The sequence below is a fragment of the Mustela nivalis genome (assembly GCF_964662115.1).
Source record: "Mustela nivalis genome assembly, chromosome: 1".
Lineage (NCBI taxonomy): Eukaryota > Metazoa > Chordata > Mammalia > Carnivora > Mustelidae > Mustela > Mustela nivalis.
In genome coordinates, this window is record NC_139020.1 from 163206446 (window position 1) to 163234060 (window position 27615).

The 27615-nt window shown below is 50.7% G+C and overlaps 1 protein-coding gene across 2 annotated transcripts in view; it reads right to left on the bottom strand.

Annotated features, from left to right (window-relative positions):
- Positions 1–80: 80 nt before the first annotated feature.
- Positions 81–27615, bottom strand: part of CAND2 (cullin associated and neddylation dissociated 2 (putative)) — a 48248-nt gene continuing 20713 nt past the window's right edge. The window contains exons 6-18 of one of the 2 annotated variants that reach the window (XM_082748379.1): positions 24740–24894; positions 23952–24075; positions 21721–21986; positions 20238–20343; positions 19919–20061; positions 17843–18135; positions 16605–16746; positions 14768–16270; positions 12221–12316; positions 8483–8652; positions 6811–6975; positions 4512–4619; positions 81–2213 (exon numbers count right to left, since the gene is read on the bottom strand). In XM_082748379.1, the coding sequence (XP_082604505.1) occupies positions 1986–2213; positions 4512–4619; positions 6811–6975; positions 8483–8652; positions 12221–12316; positions 14768–16270; positions 16605–16746; positions 17843–18135; positions 19919–20061; positions 20238–20343; positions 21721–21986; positions 23952–24075; positions 24740–24894 (3499 nt within the window). In that variant the 3' untranslated portion in view covers positions 81–1985. Of the gene's footprint in view, positions 2214–4511; positions 4620–6810; positions 6976–8482; positions 8653–12220; positions 12317–14767; positions 16271–16604; positions 16747–17842; positions 18136–19918; positions 20062–20237; positions 20344–21720; positions 21987–23529; positions 23627–23951; positions 24076–24739; positions 24895–27615 lie in introns of those variants that run through there. The other variant, XM_082748380.1, reaches the window with a different exon arrangement.

The window sequence follows — 27615 nt, forward strand, 5'->3', positions numbered from 1 at the left end:
CTGGTTTCTGAGTGCATATAAAAGTTGTTTATACTGTTATAATTTATTATGTGCAATAGCATGTCTAGACAACTCATACCTTAATTTAAAAATAAGTTTATTGCAAAAAATGCTAACCATCTAGTGCAAAAGTGCTAAACATATTTTGAGTTGTGATCTTTGCTGGTGGAAGGTCTTAACCTCCATGTTGATGGCCGCTGACTGATAGGGTGGTGGCTGCTGAAGGCTGGGATGGCTGTCGCAGTTTCTTAAAATGAAGACCATGAAGTTGACTGCATTGACTGAGTCCAGAATGATTTCTCTGTAGCATGATACCGTTAGCACTTTACCCAAGAGCTTTCAAAATCGGGAGTGCCATCTTAGACCCTACCACTACTTCATCAACTAAGTTGATGTAATATTCTTCAGTTCTTTGTTGTCATTTCAACAATCCAGCATCTTCAGGAGTAGATCCCATCTCAACAAATTTTTTGCTCATAAGAAGCAATTCCATTGAAGTCTCACAAAATTGCAGCAATTCAGTCCCATCTTCAGGCACAAGCAGTAACATCAATGATCACATCACCATAACATAATTTCAAAGTGAAAGTCTGAGAATTAACAAAATACGACAGGAAGTGAGCAAATGCTGTTGGAAAAATGGTATTGATAGATTTGGCTGAACACAGGGTTGCCACAAATCTTCATTTTGTAAAAAAAAAAAAAAAAAAAATGCAGTATTTGCAAAGCACAAGAAAGAGGCATGTCTATAAGGTTATGATAGCACTTATCTAAGAACTGGCAGCAAAGGGCAGGATAATTGGGGATGTGGCATGAGGTACTGAAGAACAAGACAATCACTTAGGGTGTTTTTTTCCCTACCAGCCTGGTCAACTGAGCAGAAATATTAGCCTGCTTAACAATTTTCTTGGCATGCTAGCCATGAGTGGATTTAAGTCCCTTAAACTGGGTATGTAAATTACAGGTTGCCTACCTCCATCCAGTTCAAAGCCTAGTCTGAAACATTTGAGTTAATTGTTGAGTTATTTCCATGATTTCTTTAAATTGACTTGGGAAGTATACAGACAGTGGTCTACTGAGTAGAGGAAGTGTGCACAGAAAAAGTAACACTAGGTCTGTCCTTTATTAACCTGGAATAGCACAGAAAATTCTTTAGCCTATTGTTTAATATTTGTGTCTTCAATACTAAAAACTAGAAAAAACATGTTCAAAGTCTTCCTCAGGACACAAACCAACTGTTGACACCTAGGTGGGTGACATAAAAGATGGTCTGTACTTTCTTGGTACTTATTTCCCAGTTAGCTACATAAGAGTTTCGAAATTAGGAAAAAAAAAACAAACTAGATCTAATTCCCTACCTTGGCCCCCCTCCCCCTGCAAAAAAATTTCAGATTCATTACTGCCAATTAGAAAGTGAAGCATTTTGAATTCTAAAATGTTAAAGCTCAGAGAAGTAGCTTGACTCTTCAAGATGCCCACCCAGCACTAATGTTTGGCCTATCAGATCAAGTTAAGTGAAGAGTGGGAGAGGTGTGTGACAAATCTGGGACAATGGTGGGCAAAGAGGCCAGCCGGCTGTCTCCTAACTTTCTGCAGCTGTGAGCATAAGAGTATTTCTAAACACTACTTAGTCCTTAGTGAGGCAGGGATTCCCCACTTTGAAGGTACAGACCGCCCTGTGTGAAGTCATGCATCTGTGTTTGTGTGGAAGGGCTTGGAAAATGTCCATGCCGTTTCCTTGAATGACTGTCCTGAGTTAAAGGGCCCAACTATTGGCAGCCCTGCAGCTCCTGCTGGGGGCCTCAAGTTGGGGGTCCTTGGAGAAGGCACTGTAAGCCCCAACCAGGAGCAGAAGGGCCCCCAGTGAGATGACAAAAGGGCAAAAGTAGAGAAGCCTATGGTGGGCAGGGGGACAGTGAGGCCTCAGGCTTGGGTAGGCCTCCTTCTCTTGAGTAAGGACCCACCGGGGGCAAAGTTGGGGGGTACTAGCTGAGCTCCATCGAGTCTGTGTTGGGGGCTGAAGCAGAATCCTTCTGGATGCTTTCAAAGAGGGCAGCAAGTTCGGGGTTGGATCGGATTTGGGAAGAGAAGTCAGCCATGATGGGGCTTTTCCCTACTTCTGGGATGGTCAGCAGGGCGGCCACTGCCCTCATCGCAGAGCGTTTCAGCTCGTCTTGCTTCTCAAATTCCTGCTTCACAGAACCAGCTTTGACCTAAAGTAGGAAAACAACAAGCCATCCTTTATTGAACTTAGCATCACACCACAGCTACCTCACTGGTCTCTGGATTCATCCCAACCACCTGTATCCTTCCCAGTTTAAACCACAGCACACTGTGGTTCCAGCCTCCTGAGGTTTCTTCTTCGCTTTTACCCCAGTGGGTTTCCCCAAAGGGGAATTTTTTGTCATTAAATCAACCTCAAGGTCACCTAGGGGGCCTCCGACCAACCAATCTAAACTGCCCACCTTTCTTATTATTAATAAATAACTGGATGGTGATAAATGCTGTAAAGTGTTCAGTTATCTCCTTCCCCTGACAGGATTCAGCCTATCTTTTCTTACTGTGCTTAAAACAGACTCTTGGTACCATGACTTAACTCAAAGACTGGATCACCATGACAGTCACCTTGCTGGCCTCGTCCCCCCTCCACTCAGGTGCCTGCCCCTGCAAGCTAGTCTGTGCTGGAAACCCCTCAAACTGCCTTGCCTGTCTTGTTTCTTCATCCCCCACCCTCTCCCACTTAGAGAATCTCAGAACTGCCCCACTCCTTATGAAATAAAGTCTGGATTCCTCTTGAGGCTGCTGACTTGGCCCAGACAAAGACTATTCCCCCTCAAGATTCCAGTGTAGAGGTTAAGAGCTTGGCACTGGGGTTGGACAGTCTTGGGTTTGAATGCTCTGCCCTGTAAGCACTGTGACTTCAGGTTGTCATTGCAAGCTGCACTTCCCTTTCTGTATGGAAGAGCCTCCTTTCCATAGAATTGCTTTGAGGGTTAAATGGCTTAATACAGGTCCATATCCCCTGCTCTGAAACCCTTGGGGCCAGGTGTGGTTTGGAATTCAGGATTTGGTGGGGGGGGGGGGTTAGAAACAGGATAGTGTGCAGACAACGTGGTACAATATCATGTAATCAAATACAGGAATATTTCCACTACTATATGAAAAATGAAAGAATATTATGCATGTCACAGCAAGAGAGAAAAGCCATAAATAGCCTCAGGCCAGTTCAAGTCAAGTTTTGTTGCCAAACAAGTTCCAGAGCTTTGTAGGCTTCAGCAGATGAGGGATTGTGGACACATATGCAGCAAGTTCTCATCTCAGTGCCTGACAAACAGCGTCCTCTGCAGCCATTCCGAGTGGCCTATATGTGGGCCTCAGATTGAAGCTCCTCTTGCCATCTGGGCTGAGTGAAGGGGGGTCTGCAGTCCTTCCCTGGGAACTGCGATCCTTCTCCATGCCAAACGGCTCAAAGAAAATTAGAAATGATTTGGCCACTGAAACAGTCAAGACTGCAAGAGTCCTGCAGAAACACAGCTTCTTTTTACTTCATACCCACATATGTTTCAAAGGGAAACTTATAAGGCAGGTTTCTATCTATTAAGAAACCACCAATTTTAATGTTTTATCCACAGAAGATTTTATTTTATTGGAAAAGGTTTTGCTACTTGAAAATCACTGTTCTGTGGATATCTCTCCTCCTTAAGCTCCAAACTGAAATACTCTACTACTTTTAGGTTAATTCCTACCCTTTCAAAATCCAAATTAGTTCTTTTAGTCACCAGGTAATTACTGGATACCCACCCCCTGGGTATGCCAGGCTCTGTTCCCAACACTGCATGTTGCCCCCAGGCCTCTGGCTCCGAATCCCTCCCCTGGATCCTTGAGGCACTCTAGCTTATCAGCAACTCTGCCCTGTATCAATCAACCAATCAATGGTTTCTATCTTTCCAAGAGTCTCACTCGTTTCCCAATTAGGATGGGGGAGAAGGGGGGAGCCTGGGTGGCTCAGTCAATTAACCGTGTGCCTTCAGCTTGGGTCATGATCCCTGAGTCTTGAGATGGAGCCCCACATCAAGGTCCCTGCTCAGTGGGGAATCTGCTTTTCCCTCCGCCCTTACCCCCTTCATGCTCGCTCGCTCTTGCTTTCTCTCAAATAAATAAATACAATCTTAAAAAAAAAAAAAAGGATTTGGGAGTGGGGAACCCACCAGGTTCAATGTTGTATCCCTAGTACCTTGCAATGAGGCCCAGCACCCAGGAAATGTTTAATGAATGAAAGAAAGAGCCGGGTTTGAATCTCAGCTCTGCAATTTACTAGCTGGGTAGCCTAGGTCCATAACTTCACCTCTCTGAGTCTCTGCTCCCCTGTGTATACAGTGGTGACAATAAGAAGTGCCTTACAGGAGGACGACAACAATGAAATGAAGCCCTTCATACACCACCTAGAAAGGGTAACTGTGAGCAATCCGCAGGTGTGCCCAGCGCTAAGTGGGGTAGGGGGAGGGAGGTACCTTGGCGGTGCAGGTGGCCCTGAGTGGTTCAATGAGCCGGTCCACTCTCTGCAGAACAGGTGCGGGACACAGGGTAGCCAGTCGGGCGAGCATGATGAAGGTCAGCATCTACCCAGGAGGAAGAAGACAGAGTTCATGGTGAAATGGCCCAGGACCAAAAGGAGCAGAGGCCATGGAAGATCAGGGGCTCTGGTCCCAACACTTGGAGCTCAGGTCCAAACTCTAGCACTAATTCCCACCAGGGCCCTGCCCGAGTCTCTCCTGCTCTGGGCTTCAGTTTCCTTATCTATAAACTATGACTGACAATGGCTCCCATGCCTGGCTGACCTGGGGAGGATCAGATGAGAAGAGGCACCAGGGAGGGGGCGATTCTCCAGCTCTGATGCCCACAGGGCCAGGCAGATACTGGCCATGAGTGAACAGGGCCAGAGGGCAACTGGGCAGGAGTCAAGAGCCCATACTCCAGACCTCAGCTCTCAGCTCCAGCCAACTGTGGCTGTGGGAATGTGGCCCCAGCTGATAGCCTGCTTTCCAAAGACACTCTGATTTTCATGGAAGATCTCTCAACTTTTAAATGTTGACACCCAGTTAAAAAGCAAACAAACTACTGTGTGAGCCAACTAAACACATCCACAGGCCTGGATGCGGCCTGCAGAAGACTAATGCTGACCTCTTGGGAAAATGGTCAAGTTTTCTTGGGAAAATGGTCAACCAGTGCTCCACACCATAAAGGATGGTTGTCTGGATTCTAGATGCCTTACCCAACCCCTCCACTGTCTACCCTTCCCTGATTCTCCCACAACCCATGGCAAAGGAGGGCGACCAGGGCCACAGCAGCAAAGAGCACAGCATTACACAGCACAAGCTGCAACCCAGGGCTCCTCCACTGCCCAGCTGCTGCCCTTGAACCCACCAGCTCTCTGGTCTCACCCCTGTAAAGTGGGCTACACCATCCAAGGATACAGTGTAGACTCAACAAGATAACTCTAGGGGCTCAAGACATGTCATACCCACCCTCCTCAACACCAGAGGGAGCCCGGACACTGGGGTCCGAATGTGGCACTGATGTCAGGCCCTGTCCCATGCTCCTGGGAGGACAGACAAGAGGATGATGGGGCCAGAATAGGTGGAAACAGGATAGCATGGGGAAAATGCCTGTAAAAACAACTGGCTTTTATCAAACGACAGTGGGGCTTGGCCATCTCTCACATCACTGCGAAGGGACCGACTCACTCTTCTCAGTGCAGCCAGCATTCCATGACCAGAGGTACCAGCCCACTGATGGGTGGACATTCAGGAAGCCACCAGCTTTCTCCAACCCCCCCCAGAGCTGGGAAGAACAATCTTGAACATAGAAACTCCAAACACATTTTGAGGAGTGAGTCCAAAGGCTCTGTTTATGGAGACGGAACTGCTAGATCAAGAATGTGTCAAAGAATTCTAAATGTTTCTCCTTATGGCTAAACCATCCTCCAAAGAGCTCTCCCAGTGTAGACTCCCACCAAAGGTGTTTGACAGCGTGGCTCTCTTTCTTTCTGTTTTTTAAAAGATTATTTATTTATTTATTTATTTGACAGAGAGAGAGAGAGAGAGAGAGTGATCACAAGTAGGCAGAGAGGCAGGCAGAGAGAGAAGAGGAAGCAGGCTCCCTGCTGAGCAGAGAGCCAGATGTGGGGCTCAATCCCAGGACCCTGTGACCATGATCTGAGCCAAAGGCAGAGGCTTAACCCACTGAACAACCCAGGCGCCCCAGCTTGGCTCTTTCCCTGATTGATAATCAGGAAAAAATCAGGCTCGGTCGGTTAAGCATATGACTTCAGCTCAGGCCAGGATCCCAGGGTCCTGGGATGGAGTCCCATATCAGGCTCCCTGCTCAGTGAGGAGTCTGCTTCTCCTTCTGTCCCACCCCTGCTCTCTCCATCAAATAATACATAAAATACTAAAAAAAAAAAAAAATAAATAAAATAAGAGGGGCACCTGGGTGGTTCAGTAGGTTAAAGTCTCTGCCTTCCGGTTGGTCATGATCTCAGGGTTCTGGGATCGAGCCCCACATCCAGCTCTCTGCTCAGCAGGGAGCCTGCTTCCCCCACCATCTGCCTGTCTCTCTGCCTACTTATGAACTCTGTCAAATAAATAAATAAAATCTTTTAAAAGAGAGAGAGAGAGAGAATAATGTGGTTATCTTTATGGGGGTGCCTGGGGTGGAGAGTGGGGGACAAACAAGCAGTGGGCCCTAGTGGTGCTCGCCTGTCCCCTCGGTATGGGGTGGGTGCTGTTCTGGCCGGGGGGCCTGTCCTACCCGGATATCATAGTGGTCCTTCAGGCCATCCTCCACGTGGTTCAGGAACTCGCAGATGTCCAACCGGCCTAGGCAGCTCTCAAGCAGCGAGTACATGCACTCAAAGGCTGCCTTCCGCACGTCTAGCCCGTCGTCCACTGTGTGCTTGAAGGGCCCCATCTCCACCTGCAGGACAGAAGGATGACGAGGGTTACGGAATGGGACTCTAGGGTGTAAGGACACCTCCCTCAGTCCCTGCTGCACGCCCCACCTCCCTTGTTCGGTATTGTGTTCTGTCGCCGAATCAAGCCTCATACTCTCAAGCCTCTTGCCTTTGCTCAGCCTGCAATGTCCTCCAATGATAACAGTAACATGGGTGTCTGGGTGGCTCAGTCGGTTTTAAGCATCCGACTTGGTTTCAGCTCAGGTCATAATCTTGTGGTTGTGGGACGGAGCCCCGCATCAGGCTCTACACTGAGCCTGGTGTCTGCTTTAGATTCTCTCTCCCTCTCCCTCAGCTTGCTCACACCCACCCTCTCTCTCTAAAATAAATAAATAAAATCTTAAAAAAGCCAGTAACAATAATTATTATGGTCTACGGAGCAGTGATAAGATGCCAACCACTGTGCTGAGTGCTTGACAAATGAAATTTTACTCAAGCATCACAACAGCCCTAGGGAGACAGTATTACCAATAACCCCATTTAACATATGAGGAAACTAGGCTCAAAGAGGTTAATTAACTCACCCAAGAACATACAGCTAGTAAGTAGCTGAACTAGAATTTAAAAACCCAGGTCTGAAGCTTTTAACCACAAGGCTCTGTGCTTAATGGTAAACTGCTTCTCACCCCTAAAAGCCCCAATTAAAGGCCCCCTCTTTTGGGAAACTTTCCAAACCCCTCTAAACACAATCACTTCCTCATCAGCAATGCCAGGTGGTTCAAACCTTTTTATTATATCATGTGATGACAGATGTTAAGTCACCTTTTTTTTTTTTTTAAAGATTTTATTTATTTATTTGACAGAGAGAAATCACAAGTAGTTGGAGAGGCAGGCAGAGAGAGAGAGAGGAGGAAGCAGGCTCCCTGCTGAGCAGAGAGCCCCATGCGGGACTCGATCCCAGGACCTGAGATCATGACCTGAGCCAAAGGCAGCGGCTTAACCCACTGAGCCACCCAGGCGCCCCTGTTAAGTCACCTTTAATCTCTGCTCCTTAAAACCTTGTTTAAGGATTTAAGTCAGTGAAATAATTGGCAGAATGGGTGCCTCTGTCCCTGAGAAGGGCAGGAGCTCCCTGTTGGCAGACACCATGTCTGGTCCAGCTCTGATCCTGCCACCCTGCCACCGGGCTGGCCCTCAGTGAACCCCTGCTGATTGCTGAGTGATAGTAAGAAGCACCAACACCTACTGAGGCCGACGGTGCGCCAGGAGCAGTTCTGAGCCCCTGCAGGACATAACTCATGGAATCTCCTCCACAATGCTCTGATGCAGATACAAATTAGTCTCCTCATTGTGCCAAGAAGAAAACTGAGGCTCAGAGTGAATGAAATGGTCCTACGCCCCCATGCCCAGGGTCAGACAACTGGGAAGTGGAGGAGTGGGACTTGATCGAGGCCCCAGGTGACCTGAATCCTTGCCACAGCCCCACTGGTCAGGCCCAGGGCTTCCTGCTCTATGCCTCTCCAGCCTCACCTCTCGAATGAGGTCCCTGCGGATCTTCGTCTCCTGGTAGAGGAGGGGCAGGATGTCATCCAGCAGGTCCCGGACCAGCGAGGGCTTGTTGTGCACAGCCGAGTTGAAGAAAGCCAGGGTGGCGCGGCGCACATTCAGGTCTGGGTCCTGCAGGCTCTCCATAAATTCTCCTGATGGAAATATGAGAGGGGGTGTGTGGGATGGCTGGGCCAAGACACAGACCACCTCCACCCCTGACCTTGATTACCTGCGTAATGGGCAGACTTGGCCAAATGGGGGCAAACGTGTTCTGAGCATCTACTTTTTTGCCAGGCACAAGTACTCAGAGCCCAGTTAAGAATGTGAACTGGAGTCTGGCATGGGTTCAAACCCAGGTTCCACAACTGCCTAACTATGGGACCTTGGATAGCCTCAGTATCTTATCTATCAAATGGGAGTAAGAGCAGTACCATAGTAGAGATCTGTTTTTAAGATTTAAAATGTAGTGACGTGATACACACACACACACACACACACACACACACACACACACATTTATTATATATAAATTTTTATTATACACAGTACATATTTATTTACATAAACTAAATCTGTATAAAATATAAATACATAGAAGACAGCCTGGCACAGACCAAGGATTCTATAAATGGTAACTTGATATTATTATAGATAGGGCTCTTGGAGATCAAAGAGGTGAAGAAACTTACACATTCACATAGCACTTCTCTGAGTATGACTTTTTATACAGTTTAGACTTTTTAATAACTACATTAATGTTCCATATGCTCTGTAAGTAAATAAAATCAAGAATGAGGTGAGTCCCTAAAGAAAAGCATAAAAAATAACAACAACCAAACCCCTAATTATATTTCAAATGATTAACATAACCATCAGGTTATGAGAGAGTGAAACAAGTCACCAAGTATCTTCTGAGGTATTTTGGTTAAATGCCCTCAAGCTAAGAACAATTGCTGACTTTTCAGCTCTAAAGGTTAGCAATTCTCAGTCTACTTTCTGTGTATTCCAGAATACATATCTTATAGGTAGTAGGAGGTAAGTTTCACCCTGTAAGAGAAGGGTATGGAATAGGAAGGAAGGAGGCTAGGTGGAACCCTGCAGTGCTGAACTGGAGAGGAGGTAACTCATGTCCATGTGTGTCTGTCTGTGTACACATACTCATACACACACACACACACACACACACTCCTCAGCTCTGTCTCTGAGGGCCTTGCAGCAGTGGCACCCCAGTAGCAATGAGCACACCTAGAGTCCAGGTTTTGGGTCCTAAGTATCATTCTCCCCTCAAAAGGAATCAGGGCTCTCTGGAGAAATGGCCGATTCCTGAGCTGGGGCAGGAAACGTTCAAGGTGAGTCTAGAGCATCTTATTGTGCCAAAAAAACAGAATATGTCCAAAGGATGATGAAAACATGCCAACAGAACCTTGGAACCAGGGACACCTAGGTGGCTCAGTTGGTTAAGCAGCTGCCTTCGGCTCAGGTCATGATCCCGGCGTCCTGGGATCGAGTCCCACATCGGTCTCCTTGCTCGGCAAGGAGCCTGCTTCTCCCTCTGCCTCTGCCTGCCATTCTGTCTGCCTGTGCTTGCTCGCTCTCCCCCCACCCTGATAAATAAATAAAATCTTTAAAAAAAAAAAAAAAGAACCTTGGAACCATCCTGAAGGGCCCCCACTGATCACACCTAAGACAAGCATGAGAGTCAAATAAATGAAGACGATAATAAATTACAATTCACTTAATGAAACAGCAGTCCATGATTCTATAATGACATGAATAAATCAATGAGTAAATAAATAAGTGGGGGAGAAGGAAAAGTTCTATTCCAGAGATTAGAAGGCAAACTAACAAATATGAAAGGAATGATGGAATCGAAGTCAGCATTTGGCAACTGTCAGAAATCACTGAGGCAGGAAAGAAACCACAATGGATGCTCAGTATAGTGGGCAGAAGTTTGATGAAGGGACACCTGGGTGGCTCAGCTGGGTAAGCATCTGCCTTCAACTCAGGTCATAATCTTAGGATTCTGGGACCAAGCCTCACATTGGGCTCCCTGCTCAGCAGGAAGTCTGCTCCTCCCTCTTACTCTGCCTCTCCCCCTGCTTGTTTTCTCTCTCAAATAAATAAATAAAATCTTTTTTTTAAAAAAAGGAAACATGATGAAGAGGATATTTCAACAGATTCAAAAATGCTTACTCATTCCAAAGCAAAAAGTGATTTTAAAGATTTTACTTATTTGAGAGAGAAGTAGTGGAGGGGCAGAGGGAGAAACAGAGTCCCAAGCAGACTCCATGCTGAGTGTGGAGCCTGATGTGGGTCTCGATCCCACGACCCCCGGATCACAACTGGAGCAAAAATCAAGAATCAGTCACCCAACTGACCATACTACCCAGGTGCTCCAGGAAAAAGTAATTTTAGAGTGGTGAAAACTGGATGTCTCCATCTTAACCAGGTGATCAGAGTTACCATGACCCGTCAAGGAGCAAACTGCCAATATGATGCACTGGGAAGAACATAAAATCTTTCAGCAGAGCAGGATTCAGACTGAGTTGGCAACCTCTGGCCCCTTGCACTGTGCCCTGCTGGCTCCTAGATTCCCCCATTCTCTCTGAGAACAAAACTGTGGGGTAGCTGGCAAGACCTGAGTCCAAGTCTCCTCCCTGAGCCTCTGCTTCCTCATCTGTAAGATGTGGCTGGGCCTACATACCATGCAGGGAGCTGTGAGAGTGAACTGTGGTGAGGTGCATTAAAGGACCCAGCCTTGTACCTGATACACAGTTCAGGTTCAAACATACAATAAGAACCAAACACCCAGGCACACATTCAGGCTGCCAGGCATGGGCAGCTCAGGCACATTGAGGGAAGTCAGGACTGGCGGCAGTGTGTGCCCCCTGGGTAAGGGGAGGTGATGAAGCTGCTGCGGACATTGCTGTGGCTTCTGGATGTGTTCTCCAATCCTGAGCATGGCCATGTCTGCTGACCTCTGGTCTCACCCAACAGTGCCCTGGCAAGTGGGGATCAGCACTCCCATTTTATAGCTCAGGATGAGATGATCTGTCCATGCTCACACAGCCAGAGAGAAGCAGAGAACCAGGCTGCCAACCCAAGACTCCCCACATTCCACAAGGCTGCCTGGAGAAGAAGGGCCAGATGCCAGTGTGGTCCAGTGACAAGCCTGCAGACTCGGAGCTTTGAATGTCTGCCTTCTCTAGGAAGAGCCTGGTCCCACAAAGCCCCAAAGAGAGGGCTCACCAATAAAGGCTACTTGGCCTCCTCAAGACAGAGGGTTCCTCAGACAGGGGGTAAGCTGCTCCCCACTCCAGTGCATGCTCCCCACTCCAATGCAGCCCTACTCAGCTTTGTGCCCGCTGAGACCAATGCATGTGAGAGGCTGGTGGTTTTCCACTTATAAGAGCCTGCATGTTCAGGGAGTACCTTCCTCTCGGTAATGGATAGGGTCTCTGAAATAACCTCAGAACCTTATCCCCATTCTACAGAGGAGGAAACTAAGGCTCAGAGGTGAGAAGGGGCATGCTAGGCTTACCCAGTGATTCAGTGCCAGCAGAGGGATTTGAACCCAGGCCCCTACTTCCTGTCAGGGGAGTGAGGTAGTCTCCTGGGTCTCCAACTCCCCTTGACTCATGTGTAAGAAAAGTCAGCTCAGACTCAAAGGCTGGGAGGGGGTACTGAATGGGGCCGGAAGCAGAGGGAAGGGGTGCTCACCAATGAGGCTCTTCAGGAGGGGATCAATAGGATGGGGCTGGTCAGAGATGAGGAATTTGACTGCTGTGATAACTGTGCTCCGCGTGTGTGGCCGACCTGCAGGATGAGAGGAATCCGCTTGGTGAGTGGCAGGGCGGACCCTGGATACCCGCAAGTCAGAAGGCACCAAGGCTCTCTGCCTCCCCAGGAGACAAAATGGGACCCCTCCCCTCTTTGGCGAAGTCAATGCTCCCATTTTCCTTGGCAGCCTAAAATTTATCCTTAAATTCTGTGACTGACAGGAAAACTCCCAGTTCTCAGGTAACCACAATGCAGGACGCAAACAGGGAACCAAGAACCCAAGACAGTGGTCAATCCACAGCCCAAAGACCTTTGCTCAGGCCTACAGCTGTTCTATTTTTCAGACACATTATCTCAATTAATCCTCAGGATGGTCGTGTAGATTAGTTAATAAATGGTAAGATAAATCAAAATGTTTCATAAAAATTATTATTTATCTCTATTTTATAGAAGAGGAAAAAGACCCAGAAAGGTTAAGTTCACATCTAAGGTCACACAGCAGATCCAAAATTCAATGGCTGATTCTGAGCCCTGGCAGGGCCCTCCTCCTCAGGCCTGCATCCCTCAGGCAGAGGCAGGTGTGCTCCAGGCAAGCTGAAGGCCAAGGGGACGCCAACAGAATTCAGAACACCCCCGAAGCTTGGTAATGGAGAAGACACTTAATTTTACTTTTCTGCCTGCTGAGTAGAGAAGGTGAAGAAAGGGAAGGAAATATATCTCCCGTTTCGGTGAAAGGAACAAATCAGAGGGGCTTGCTCCTCTCCTCCCCAGCACACAGCAGTGATGGGTTAAGGTTGTTTCCATCAGGCAGACTTTACATTCGAGATTCGGGGGAGAAGTTTACATTTGGTGCCGGGGTGTGAATAAGGGAATGAGTTAGTGACTTTGGACTTGCAGCTTTTCCCCTCTTACTCTCTATCCTGACTGGCTCCTAAGAATGTTCAGGGTGGCTGATGAAGACCTGGGCAATAGAACAGGATTAAGTGAATGTGAAATGAGGAAAATGATGGGGCGTCTGCGTGCCTCAGTTAGTTAAATGTCCTACTCTTGGTTTCGGTCTTGATCTTAGTGTCATGGGATTGAGCCCTGCTGTTAGACTCCCTGTTCAATGGGACATCTGCTTACGATTCTCCCTCTCATTCTCCTCTCTGCACATGCTCTCTCTCTCTCTAAAAAATACATCTTTAAAAAAAATTAATTAAAGGGACACTTGGGTGGCTCAGTTGGTTAAGCATCTGCCTTTGGCACAGGTCATGATCCCAGTATCCTAGGATCGAGTCCCATGTCGGGCTCCCTGCTCAGTGGGGAGCCTGCTTCTCCTTCTCCCTCTGCCTGCTGCTCCTCCTGCTTGTGTGCTTTCTGGCAAACGAATAAAGAAAATATTTTTTAAAATGTAACTATAAAATAAAATGAAAAAAAAAAGAGGCTGAGGAAAAATATAGGTAGGGAAGTGAGAAGAGGACTAAAGTAAGGGCAGGGAGAGCCAACTAGGAAGTCCCACAAACTTTCTAGGAGCATGCCACGAATTTGGCTCCAAGCTTCCAGGTGGCTAAAAAGGAAATGGGACCGGTTAGCTGGCTCAACAGTGTGCACGAGGTAGAAACAAACTGGAGCTGGGGAATGGCAGAGCTGCTCCTCATCCCAAGACTCTGGCCTCTCAAGGTTCCTCATGAAGAGCCCTGTGAGTATCACAGGCAAGGTTCTCGACATGTTCTTCCTGTCCACACAGTGCTGTGAGCAGCTAGCTGCTGCTTCTAAACCTAGCATCCCCAGTCACTGCTTAACTGTAATCACTAACAGCAATGACAGCAGTTACTTCTTTAGTGTTAATTACACACCACACACCATGCACCCAGCATTTTGCCTGCATTCTGTCAATGCATACACCCACTGACCCTAGCAGCAAGCCAGCAGACCAGCTCAAGGCCTAGAGGCTTTTCCTTCTCCAGGCTTCTACGTGCCCAAGAGCCCCACAGTTCCACCTGTCTGCTATCTTCCTCTGAGCTTCAGAATGCCCGGACATGCCCTTGCCTGACCACCCAAAACCTACCCTGGTTTTTGCCGGATCTCCCCTCCCCAAATCCCGAGGGATATGGCCCCCAGTCCTGGTCTACACTGACATTTGTTCCTGGCTCCAAGTAGCCCAAGAGAGTTGCACTCTCTTTAGACAGAGAACTGCTTTTATTAACTTTCGCCTGGAGCACGACACTACGGTCCATGCCAAGGAGTACAAAAATGGCACCATGAAAGGCTTATTTTTTGAGGGGACATATTAAGCATTCTCTCTCCTCTAACCCAAAGAGTCCCGTGGGTGGAGGCAGCAAGTCTCTGAAGACACTGGGTTTGAAAGGCTTCCCTGCTTTCACCTTATCCATACGGCAACTCTCTGACCCAGTTGCTTGAATTAGCTCATTGTGAGTGGGCAGCTCAGATGCAAACTGCCTACTTCTGATCTGGAACTGTCTTTGCCCATGCCTGTGCCCCTACCTGCAGCGAGCTGCTTCCGGAATCGGGGCAGAAGGAATGGAGGGTTCGCGAGGACTAGCTTGCCGATGCACTCAGCCACCACCCCCCGAGTGCCCTCCTCGGCGCCCTCACAGCGCTGGAAGAGCAGGGCCCAGATGTCTTCAGTGTAGGGCTTCAGGCTGTCAGGCTGGGCAGCGCCCAAGGCCTCCCTGAGTGCGTGCAGGAGCAGGTACTGCCGCCGGGGCTCAGCCTCGATCTGCCCCAGCAGGAAGGGCAGGAAGTCGGGCAGGTTCCCAGCACCCACGCGGCCCAGCGCATAGGATGCAGCCGCCCTCACATCCTCACTGGGTGACCCCAAGGCTTCCAGGAGCACTGCCTTCAGCTCCCGCTGGGGGCCTGGCCCGGCCACCTGGCCCACCTCGGCCAGTGACAGGAACGCCAGGACCTTGACCCCTGTGCTTGAGTGGGGTGACCTGGCATCGCAGACCAGGCGGTTTGCTGTGCCTGCTGCCTCCTGGGGACAAGCAGCTGCGAGGGCCGCCACACACCGAGCCAGAGAGTGGAACACCTGCTTGTGTAAGCCTGGCCCACCCTCTGCGGCCTGGTCATAGACAGGTGCCGTGAGCATGCGGATGAGCTCCTTGTAGTCCACGCACGGGGGGCGGGTCCCCACCAGGGCCTGCAGGAAGCCTTCAGCAGCCGCCAGCACGCTGGCAGGCAACAGGGGTGAGCGCAGCAACCGCAGCAGCTCCGAGAGCACAGGGCCGCTGACCTTGGCCAAGGAGGCTGGCTGGGCCTGGGTCATTGTGGCAAGGAAGTCCACGGCCAGCTGGGCCACATGCATGTCACTCTCACTGACCAGGGCAGGCAGCTCGGCCAGTACTGCCTGCACAGCACTCGGCGGGAGGCTATGTCCCTGGCTCTGGGCCAGGGCGTCCAGGGCAGCCAGCGTGGCCAGCCGCAGCGCCCGTTGGTTCTTCCGCAGGAACGAGGCCAGAATGGGCAGTGCCTCAGCCACGATGGGCTGCAGGTCAAGCCGCAACGGGGACATGGCCACCAGCGTCAGCGCCTTGACAGCAGGCAGCCGGGTGATCTCATTCCGCAGGCGGTCCAGGAGAAGCAATAGTGATGGCCCTAGGTCGTCCCCGAGCCGATCACCCAGGTGGGCCACAAGGTGGCCCATGCAGGAGATGGCGCGCTCCTTCACCTCCTGGTCCAGGTCAGTGGCACGGAGCCGTGCCAGGGTGGCCGCAGACATCTCTCCAACGTATGGTTCAGGGTCCAGCGTCCGAGGCCTGTCCAGGGGCCACAAGGCCCGCACCAGCTCCTGGAGCACCAGCAGGGCTTCAGCCGCGATCTTGTAGAAAGGGTCAGCCACGCAGGCCATCACAGGTGGCAGGAGAGTTGGCAGGTGTGAGTGGAAGGCCTCGGCTGGCTCTGTGCCCAGCAGCCCCTGTAGGAAGGCCAGGGCGTCCATCCGGATAGTGGAGGAACTTGAACGGTCCGCCAGAGAGAAGACAATGCCTGTGGGGTGGGTGCAAAAGTTATAGGGCCACAAGCAGTCCCTGGTTATGGGGGTGGAGCATCTGCAGGAATCTGAGCTAGATCCAGACCCCTAGGCTCTTAGGCTGCAGTTTCTAGAAGGTCAGGGCTTGTCCAGCGCCAGAGGGGAGGGACACAAGGCCAGGAAACCCTTCTGAAATGAGGACGTAGGGCCTGTACCCCAGCTTTATTCTCACTGCTGGCAGTGGGGAGCCACCATAGGTTGCTGAGCAAGGGTACCCACAGGGATTAAGGCCTGGGGTCTAGGTTCTGGAAGAGCCCAGGACAGCAGATAGCTTGCTGCAGTCCATCCTACCTGCTACCAGCACAGGCATGTGCTCTGCCAGGCTGCCAGGGAGGACCCCCGCCAGCTCGGTGAGGAGGCTGAAGCAGCCCTGGCGGGCCCTGACGCTCCGATCCTTAAGCTGCCGCTGCAGGGCCTTGATCACCAGAGGCACCTGTGGGCAGTTTGCAGGAGATAAGTGACCACCCAGGAAAGCTGGCTGTCCCACCTAAAAGTGGGGCGCTTTGCCCTGGGACAGGCCCATGGAGGACCCCCAGTGGGGGAGGATTGCTCCATCCCCAGCTTTCCATCACACCCTCCATACCAGACACCTGATTCCATATGCAGACCCTCTGCAGTCAGTCCTGTTCCTGGGCCCTCTTTACAGATAAGGAGCAGGCCAGAGAGATGAAGTGACTTGCTCCAGGTCACCCAAGGCAGTCTGGCTCTCACCCCTACACTCCATGAGGGTTAAGCACTAAGGCCCCTTTCCCTTCCCTTGCTAGATTCTCTCCCCAGAGGAACCCAACTGTCCCCTGAGCTTCCAATGCCAGTGAGGCAAAGACTCCCAGATTTACATCTCCAATGTCAGACTTGTGTGCTTGCCGCCCAGCGGACCTCTGAACATGGGCATCCAAGGACCTCCCACATAAATGTCCAGAACAGAGCTTTAGATATTCCTTTCACATGTCAAGGAACTGCAGTTCATGCTTTAGCCAGAATCTGGCATTCACATGACACCTTCCTGTCCCTCACCCTCCACATCCAATCCATCAGTATGACCCCAAAACTTCCCCTCCAGTTTAACCAGTCCTCTTTCCCCTACTCCCAGCCCACAGCATCATCCCTCCCACTTGGACAACTAGCTGCTGGCCTCCAGCAGCTATTCTTTCCCGCCTTGTTACAGTCCATTTCCCCCCCATACAGCAGCCAGCATGAACTCCTTCAAATGGGAACAGGATCCTGTAATTCCCCTCCTGTGGCTTCTAGGCTCTTGGAAGAAAACTGAAACTCCTTCTCAGGTGGCCAGAAGCCCAACTGGCACCGTCTGTCTGTCCCTAGCCTGTGTGTTCCACAGGCCAGTGTCTTACCTGCCACGGTCCCCGCTGGGCCTCAGCACCCAACAAGGACTGGGGACACTCAGGGCTCAGGGCACACACCTCAGTGGGTGGACAGACGGTAGGGCAGCGGAACGATGGGAAGGTAGATGGATGGGAGGGTGAGTCCTGAGTCGGGGAGCGAGGATGGGAGGCAGAAGGAGGCATGCCCACCTGGCTGTGCAGCGCGTGGAGGCTGATGCCTGTCTGGGTGGGCTCCTCCATGGACCCCATCCACCCCTTTGGGGGTCGCGTCTGCCGCAGCAGCACAATGTAAGCCCCGAAGACATCGGCCTTGACATTCTCCTCGCGTTCCTTGAAGCGATGGATGAGTGCGGGTGCCAGGGTGCGATGGAAGTCGGGCAGCAGGTCAGGCCGGGAGCCAATCAAGGCTGCCATGCACTTGGCTGCGGCCCGGCGCACCTTCCAGCTCATGTCATCGTCATCACTGTACTCATCTTCACTCTCTAGGGCAGGAACAGGATACTCATGGAGCCCCTGAGTGCTGCAGCCTGGCCCCACCAGGGCTGCCTGCCGGGAGGGGGCTGGGAGGAGGGAGCCAGGTCTGTTCCAACGTTTGATGACTCTTTACAGGCTATGAGGAAGGTTGCCTGCCCTTTAATGAACAACTACCGTGTGCTAGAGGCGATGCCGAGCACCTCAGATCCACAACCTCATGTGAGCCTCACAACTGACTGCCTTGTGAGATGGGGGTTATTTTCCCTCTGTAGAGATGTGGAAACTGGGGAGAATGGTTCATCCCAAGTTACTTGAGCAGGGATATAGCTGGAGTGAGACCAGGATGCTCCCTTTGCCTCCAGACCCTTCACTGTTTTGCCTACATCAGGGACAAAACGAACTTTACAGTCATTAGTGAGGATTTCAGAGAATCCATTTAGGCACAAAATCCATCCTTGGTCAGAACTGAACTGTGTGATGTTTCACTTATTAGGATTGAGAAGGGAGAGATGACAGGCCTTGCTTTGGCTTCCTCCCTCCCTCTATCTCCAGCCTCTCAAGTCCTGATTCTGGCTTCCAAGCAGGACTACTAACAAGGGAAAGCTGGGTTTGTGTGGCTTTCTATTCTCCAAGCACCCCTGAGAGGACAGAGCTCATCAAGTCTTCACCACACCTCAGGAATGAGGGTGCCTTCTTGTCATTTTATAGAAGACAAGAATAAAGCTCAGAGAGGGTGAGACTCTCCTGAGGACACACAGCTAGGAAGCAACAGAGCTGAGATTCAGGCCCACGAGGCCCACCCATACACCTAGGGAGACACACATGAAGCTAAAAGGGGGATGGTCCTAACTAGGGACATCACCAGGCACAGACCCAGAAGCCAGTGTCTTCTCTCTACCCACGCCACTCTGTAGATGACTTTCTACAACTTTCAGAGCACTGGTGTCTGGAGAAGCCATAGAGGGCCATGTGGATGGTCCCATGGATATGTCTGTCACCAGAGCAGATGTCCTCTGATGGACTGTGGTTTGTTACCTCCACCCTAGGCTACCCAGGAAGAAACACCCATAGCTCCAGGCTACTGACGAGAAAATGCCCATCCTCCCTGACCTGGGATTCGAGGCCCCAACATGCAAGTCCAATCTCATCTCCCACCATCCCATCTTATTCTGAGCACCCCACCAGACCCTAAGTCCCTTTCCTCCATCAATGCCCTGCTTCTAGGGCCCAGGGCCATCAGTCTGGGTGACAGGTAGGACAACAGGCACAGAAGGAAGGAAGCCACTGCATCCATTTCCTATCCAGGCATCTCTCCCCTGTTAGTATCTATCAGTCCACCATTAGAGCTTCACTCTGCTGGGTTAAAGCATCGCTTGGAAGCCATTACTAAGGAGGCAGAGAGATGGCAGCATAGAGGTGGGGATTCCAAGGCCCAGTTTTGCCACTTCCTAGCTGTGTTATCTCAGGCAAATCTCTTCTCTAAATCCAGGTTTCCTTGTCTGAAATATGGTGATAACAACAAGCACCTGGTTTTCTAGAGTTATTGGAAGGAGCATGAAATGAGAACGCTCAGGACACCAGTAGATGTTCAGTAAATGGCAGCAATTACCACTATCATTATCCAGATCTGTGCATAGGGTGGGGGCTTTGGGGAACCCAGGTCACAGAGGGCAGGACTGGAGACCAAGGAAGATCAGGTGGGCCTTGTTTTTGGCTGGGGAGGTGGGGGGTATCCCAGGAAAGCTGCACCCATTTCTGCCTTCCAGCCCCAGTGACAAGTTGGCCACCCACCTTGCTCACTGAATTCATTATCTTCTGTCTCCATCTGCTCCTCATCCCCGTCACTGTCGTAGTTATAGTTCGGGTCATGCTTCATGTACTGGAGGCAGAGACTGGTCACATTGGGCACATGAGGACCCATCTCCTTGGGGCACCTGTAGGTGGGATGGGGGGAGGCTCTGCTGGACAGGCAGAAGAAGGTAGGGGGTGGGCCCAATGGTGAGTCCTGAGATCTAATTGTTTTGAGGCCGGCATCCTGCCCCACCCCTTCCCCACCAAATTCCCAGAGAAACCCTGGGCCCCCATCTCCTGGCACCCGCACTGCACCTACTTCCTCAGGAAGGCCTCAAGAGCCTGGAGGCAGGACTCCCGGAGCTCATCGTCGTCCACGTTGCAGAACTCCTCCACCAGGGGCACCAGGCGGTCCAAGTGGGCCCCTACAGGGCCAGTTGTGTCACTGAGGGCCAGACACTTTCCCAGGCTCCCTCAGCCCACAGCACTTGTCCCTGCTCTTGCAGCCCTGACCACTGCAAACTCAACTTGGTGGCTTCAGAATCAAGCAGATGTCAAGGTTCTAGCCTTGTCTCTGCCATCTAAGAGCTATGTGGCCTTGGGCACACCACAACACTTCTCTAACCTTAGTCTTTCCAACAGCAATAACAATGCCTACCAGGCAGAGATTTGGGTGAAGGTTAATGACATGATCCACATAAAGAGCTCCCCCTAAGTCCTGACACATGGTAGGCACCCAAGAAGCATCTGTCGTTGAAACTGTTACTCATGTCCTCATCTTCTTCCCTGCACTAGGTTGCAGCCCTGGATGGGAAACATGGAAATGCAGGTACTGCTCTTATGCACCAGGCAAGAGCAGCTCTTGGTGCTTTAAAGATTATCCTAGCCCTTCTTCAGTCACAGACTTCCCCGTTTTCTGTCCAGCTGACCATGAACCCTAGTCTGGTCCTATGCAGGCTCCCTAGCAGGTTCATACTCCCAAGAGTGACCAACTGGTGGCTGTTGTTTGAGGGGGGAATATGGACAGAGCATGAACTTCGGGGTGGGGTCCCTGTGTGTGTTCATAAAATCCCTTAAAGTGAGAGAGCCAGAGGGGAAAAAGGTGCAGACCATGGCCAACTCTCCCCACACTGTTTTGTTGCAGCCCAGAACTCCAAGGTGCTTGAAAATAAATGCAAATCTGCAGGATTCCATTTCTATGAAATTCATCTCTGGTGACAAAAAGCAAAGCAGTGCTTGCCTGGAGTGGACTGAAAAAGGGCACAAGGACACTTTAGGGGGTGATGGAAATGTTCTGCATCTTGACTGCAGTAGTAGTTTCACAGCTGTCTGCAAAGGTCAAAACACACTTAACTATGCACTTTAAGTAGTGCAGTTTATTGAATGTACATTATGCCCCAATAAAAAATTTTAAAAATTCAAGCTTGGCCTCTGGCTTGTTATTAAAGTATATCTGTCAAAGTAGGAGAATAGAACATACTGTATTTCATTTGGTGTTATGATTTATTATTATCCACGAGCCTCAGAATAGGTAGGTCAGGCTCCGAAGCACATGGAGCTCAGGGCCCACCCACTGCCTCTCAAGCTCCGCCTCCCGGTTTCAGGTGTGTCAGCCACGCCCCCCTATCTGGGAGGTGGCGGACACTCACACTCCGCCCCTTATTCTCAGCTCGGACCCACCCCTCACCCCCGCACCTCCCTGCCTCAGCAGCGCCACCTCACCGAGGAGGTCTCTGGCCCCAGGCTCCGCAGCACCTCCCCTCCTTGGCCCCGCCCCTTACAGAGGAGCTCCACCCCCTTACCGAGGCGGTGGCCTGCCTGCCGGCCGACGCTACCCAAACATTGGATCAGAGTGCGGATGGCGGCCGGGCTGGCAGGTGCGCGGGGGCCGGGCAGCCGATCCAGCAGGTGGTCCGCGAGCTCCACGAAGAGGTCGGTGCTGCAGGCTGCCGCCAGGTGGCCCAGTGCCCCAACTGCCCTCTTGCGCACGGCCAGGCGTGGGCTGTTCAGCTGAGGCAGCAGGCAGTGCAGGAGGCTGGCGTGGAAGGCACCCAGAGGGGCACCCAGCCTGGAGAGTCATAGAGGATGTCGGACGGGGCCTACCTAGCAGGCAGCCTGGGCTAGGCACCTCTCCTCTGCCCAGTCTCTCCAGGTCTCCTCCCCATAATTATGATAACCCAATGGCTCTTGGTAAATGGAAAGGCGCCCTGCAACAGTGTCGAGTAATTATTTATTATCACACAAGAGAAAGCAGAGAAGGGAAGGGACTTTCTCGAGACCACTCAGCCAAGAAAGACAAGGCCAGGACTTGAATCCAGATTTCCAGGTTGCTAGCCAGGGGAGAAGCCCTGATGGTAATGGAATGTGGGGGACACCAGTGGGGCTGATTTCCTAGGAATGTGGGCACACTCTAAACACACACACACACACACCCTATTAGTCCATTCCCTTCACTGAGACCACAGTGGTCTAAAGTCTACCTCTGACCTGATCAGTCCTCTGCCTAACTCCTTCAGTGCTCTTTGGATAAGCTGAGCTCTGGGCTCAAGGCAAGAGGCAAAACCAGAGAATGGCTTCTGCACAGGGAGAATGCAGCCCCCTACCCACTGGAGCAGCCTCTATCCTCACCTTGAAAACCAGGCCTGTGCATTTTCTGTCCCATACATATGCTGAGACTTTTTCTTCTCTTGCTCCACACAAACACATTGGCCTCACACTCCTATATCCAGCCCACCTCTCTCTCCTAGATTTCATTTTTCACTTGTTTGTTCACCTACTATGCTACAGGGCCTGTGTTGGAAGCTTGGGGGAAATTACACTGGCCCTAGAGCCTGCCCTCATGGAGTCTTTGGTTGACTGGGTGGCCCCCAGGCACCTCATATTCAACATACCTCAAATGAACTCCCCACACACCTGCTCCTGTTCCCAGAGTGCACCCCACCACAGCCAATGGCCCTGTGCCTGTTCTCCCCAGTTAGTAAAGCCAGACTCCGCAGGTGTCATCTTTGAGTCTTTGCCCCTCACCCACCCCAAGTCCTGTGGAGTCTATCTCCTACATACAACCTGAGGGTCCCCCCAGAAGCCTCCTAACCAGTCTCCCTGCCCATTCAACCCCTGCCATCTACCGTACACACAGCAGATAAGGAGTCTGAAACACACAAATAGGCACAAGGCATTCCTCGACCTCTGCTCTGACCCTTGCCCCCACTCCTCACACATTCAGTATCATCCTTAGTCACCCAGCCTGCAGCTCCTGCTCAGCCCTCGGCCTCATCTCTCCACACCAGCCTCTCCACATTATGCCCCAGCCCCATGCTGTCTCACACAAGCCTCAGGATCCCATGTCTCTCTAGCCTCTGCTTTCTGGGCCGCGGGCAGTGTCCCCCTTTTGCCCACCCAATCCTGGCCAAGTCCAGCCCATCCTTGAAGGCTCATCTAGCAGGACCCTCTCGAGGAAGGTCTTTACCCCCAGCTCCTCCTCTGAGCTCCTAAAGGCTCTGCTCTTTCCTGTACTGTTGTTCTTACTGCACTTAGTTTATGCTGTTTGTGAGCTACTCCCTAGGAGGGCCCAAGACCCATGCAATACCCTATTCCCAGCACCAGTTCAATACCTGACATCTTTCTGGGTCATGGTGTAGGTGTTAAGTCTTGGGACGTTGAATGAATGAACAGTTTTAAAGTGTACGGTGCAATTTAAAACAAAGGCCCAGCTCTATTAGACCAAAAGAAGAAAAAGAGGAAGAGGATGAACACACATAGGCTTCGGGGCTTGGAGTGACCTGAATTCAAACTCCAGGTTCTGCCATTTACTGTTACCTTGGTACCAACAGTGTGACCATGGGCAGGGCTCAGAGACTATAGAATTGTGATGAAGGAGCCTCTCCTTTGCAGGGCTGCTAGGACACTTAAGGAGCACGGAGCACGAAGCACAGAGCCTGGCGTGCAGTTAAGTGCTGGCTCTGTGGATCTGAATCCCTCTCTGTCCCTGTGTCGCCCTTCCCCCTTCCTCCTTGCCTAGGGTGGCCTCCCGCACCTGCTCAGCATGTCAGAGAGGATGTCCAGGGCTTCCAACTGCACAGCCACATCCTCTTGCTGGGCGATGGCGCTGGTGAGCTGGCCAGTGATCTTCCGGCACACGTTGGCAGCCAGGCCAGAGCCTGCACAGAGCACAGGGATGGCACAGTGAGGCCCAGGGCTGGCTGCCACCTCTGGTGGCCCTGCTCTGGTTATATTCCTGAGCCTACATCCCCAAGAATCCAGCTGACCCTGGCCTTGACTGGCCCAAGGTCTGACCCAGAGTCTGACAGCCAGGGAAGCTGAGGAATTGATGGCTGACTCACCCCATATCCAGCTCCTCTGCCTTGTACCTGCTAACGAGGGAGGCAAGGAAAGCTCCTTGCCTAGATTCCCTTCTTGCTAGCAGGGGCAAAGTGATCCTGATCCGGCCAGTGAAATATAGGTCAAAGCCTTCTGAGGGCTTCTGGGGAAGCATGTGCTATTCTTAAAAGATGCACAGACCTTACCCCTGTCCTAATTGAGCTGCTGAATGAATTGGTGCAAAAATGGAATGATTGATCCCTCCAGAATTCTGTGAGAAAAGCAACCCCGAACTCCCTCAAGCTGTCATTAGTTAGATTTTTGTTACTTACAGCTAAAGCCTTCCTGACACAGAGCCAGAACTTAAACAAAGCTGGGTCTGAATTTTCTGCCACTTACTAGCCGGCTGGTGTTAGTAAGTACCTTCACCTCTCTGGGCCCCAGTTTCTTTAATCAGAAAGTAGGACAAATAATGACAACGCCTAATCCCTGGGACCTGGGTACCTGTGGCTGCAGGGGGGAGCTCCGACAGGACAGTCTTGAGGCCGATGCCAGCGATGTCTCGGAGCTGCTCCTTATCTGACCGCATATTGGCACAGAGGGCATCCACGATGGTCTCCACCTGGTACTCCTTCACTTTGCCCACCAGAGGACCCAGGCTGAGCAGGGAGGGAAGAGGACGTCCAAAAGCCCCAGGCTCAGCCTGAGTCATGCTGCCCCTTAGGTTCCCTCAGGCCTGTGGGGCCACATGTGCTGAGGAAAAGGTCCCAGATCGACATGGGACTCTCTATTTTTCAGAAAGAGAGGCAACCTCTTGTTCTGCCAGCATCATTCCTGGCACCTTCCAAGCCAGCACCTACTCCTGGGTTTTGCATGTCAGTATATGGCCAAACCCCTGAACCTAGTAACCTCAGCTGGAAACCATGGAATGCCCTAGAGATTCTCAAACTTGAGCGTGTATGAAAATCCTCTTGGAGGAGTTGTTAAAACAGACTTCCAGTCCCCACCCACATTTTCAGACTCAGGAGGTCTAGGTGGGGCCGGAGAATTTAAATTTCTGGCAAGTTCTCAGTGGATGCTGATACTGGTGGTCCAGGGACCACACTTTGAGAACCTCTGCCTTAGAGCCTTGTTTTGCCAATCACAGTCACAGAGCAGCTTCACGAGCATCACCAGCATCACCTGGAACTTGTCAGAAATGCAGAATCTCAGGTCCTACCCAGGACCTATGGAACCAGAATCTGCAGTTCAACAAAGGCCCCAGGTGATTTGAATCCACATTAAAATTTAAAAATAACTATACCAGATACACTTGTTCTCAGCTTTAACTGTGCACTGCTATCACCTGGGGCATTTAAAAAACTGCTACCTGGGTGCTTGCCTCAGAAAATCTGAGTTAGTTGGTTTTCAGGTGTGGCCTGGAAAGTGGGAGTTTGTTCCTGTTTTTAAATTTTTTTTAATCAATTTATTTAAAAGATTTTATTAATTTATTTGACAGAAAGAGAGATCACAAGCAGGCAGAGAAGCAGGCAGAGACAAGGGGAAGAAGGCTCTCTGCTCAGCAGATGATGATGGGGCTCAATCCCAGGACCCTGAGATCAGGAACTGAGCTGAAGGCAGAGGCTTAATCCACTGAGCCACCCAGGAACCCCTGTTTCTACTTTTTTAATTCCCTAGGTGATTCTAACATGCAGTTAAGATTAAGAACCTCTAACCTAATTGAATTCTGAGATGAGGGTATGCCTTTGAATGGAGATTCCCAGGTGCTACCTTCTCACCTGCCTACCTCAGACTCCTCCCTCCACCTCTCCTGCTCCTGAGTCTGAATCCCTGATGAGGAATACATAGATTTAGCAGGGGTCCCAGGGAACTGCAATGCATACCAGTTTACAAACCGTGGCTCTCTTTTGACGGTTTTCTCCATCAACTCTTCTAAGTACTCATGTGGTCTCCCCTTTCTGCCTTCTATAGTTTGATTAGGGTGTAGTCCCCTCAGGAGAGTTCTAGAAATTTATGGGGGCCTTTTTTGGTCATATCTGATGAAATGTCACTTCTGGCTTTTATTTTGGGGTAGGGGGATGCATGTGGCTGGGAAAGACAATATTGCAAAACAAAATATGTTCCATGTCCAGCTGGAGTTTCTAACACTCCACTGGGCATTTGTATAGAAAAAAAATAACTTTCCATAATTATCTGAGTCCAAAATCTAATTTCAATTTGCATACAATTTACATATAAAGTAAAAAGTATATGCAAAGTACTTTTTACATTATTTTAGTAAGTTCTAAATTCCCCAAGAAGGAAGATTGTACTTTGTTTTCTGGAAAATTACCAGATGTTTGCCATTTCAGGAAGTCTCATGGCTAATTCAGAAAATCAGCACCACTGCTGCTCGTAGGAGCTGAGTCCCCAGCATTCGCACCTACCTGCCAAGGACCGCGGCATTCACAGTTAGTGCCGGCTTCTCATGACTTTATTATCCCCTCAGTCAATGTGCCCAAGCATTCACATACGGGAACACACGCTACTGTATTGTTGGTTCTGCTGGTGGTAAACCATCATCCACCCTCTCTCCCCGACATGGCCAGAGACATGCTTCCAGACTACAAACATGACCAAGTCACGTTCCTGCATGAAACTCTACTGAATTTCCTCTGTTCTTGGGATCAAGTTGAAATTCATGAGGATAGCCCAGAATGCCTGGGTCCAGCTCACAGAGTGCCGTTCCACAGGCAATGCCCCAATTCTCTGTTGACTGTTGATTCCTGCCATTCCTCAGTTCTCCACCGACCCACACCCTTGTGTGCCCTGCACACACCTTGTCTTGTTTTTTTAGCTCTAAAGGTAACTGGCCAAGGTCTCAGGACTACAACCTCAAGGTGCCTAGGGCAAAGGCTTTTGGGGCCCCTCTGGCCCTTCAGCTCTCACTACTCCCTCTGCATGCCAGCATGACCTTCCAGCTGCTGGCGCCTGCATCTCACCCTGAGGGCTTTCTCTGGCAGGAGGGGTGATGGAATACATAGCCCTCCATGCTACATACTACCCCAGGAGCAGCCCTCAACCAGCCTGACAGCCCGTGGGTAGAACACTCCACAGGGCGTGTCCTACACTATGTCCCAAAGGCCCCCAGTAGGGTTAAGCTCCACTGGCCCACAGCAGTAAGTTGCCTGATCTTTCACACATTCTTGGCTTTCTTCCTTCCCTACCTCACTTCCCTATTCCCCTACCGGAGTTTTCTGGGATCACTTCCCAAGTAAAATTGCACTTGAATCCCTGCCACTGGGTCTACTTCTGGGGGATCCAGACCAAAGCACTGTCCAACTCCTTTGGGGCTTCAAGAGCTGCTCACAGCAACTACTCTCTCAGAGACTGTCCCCCAA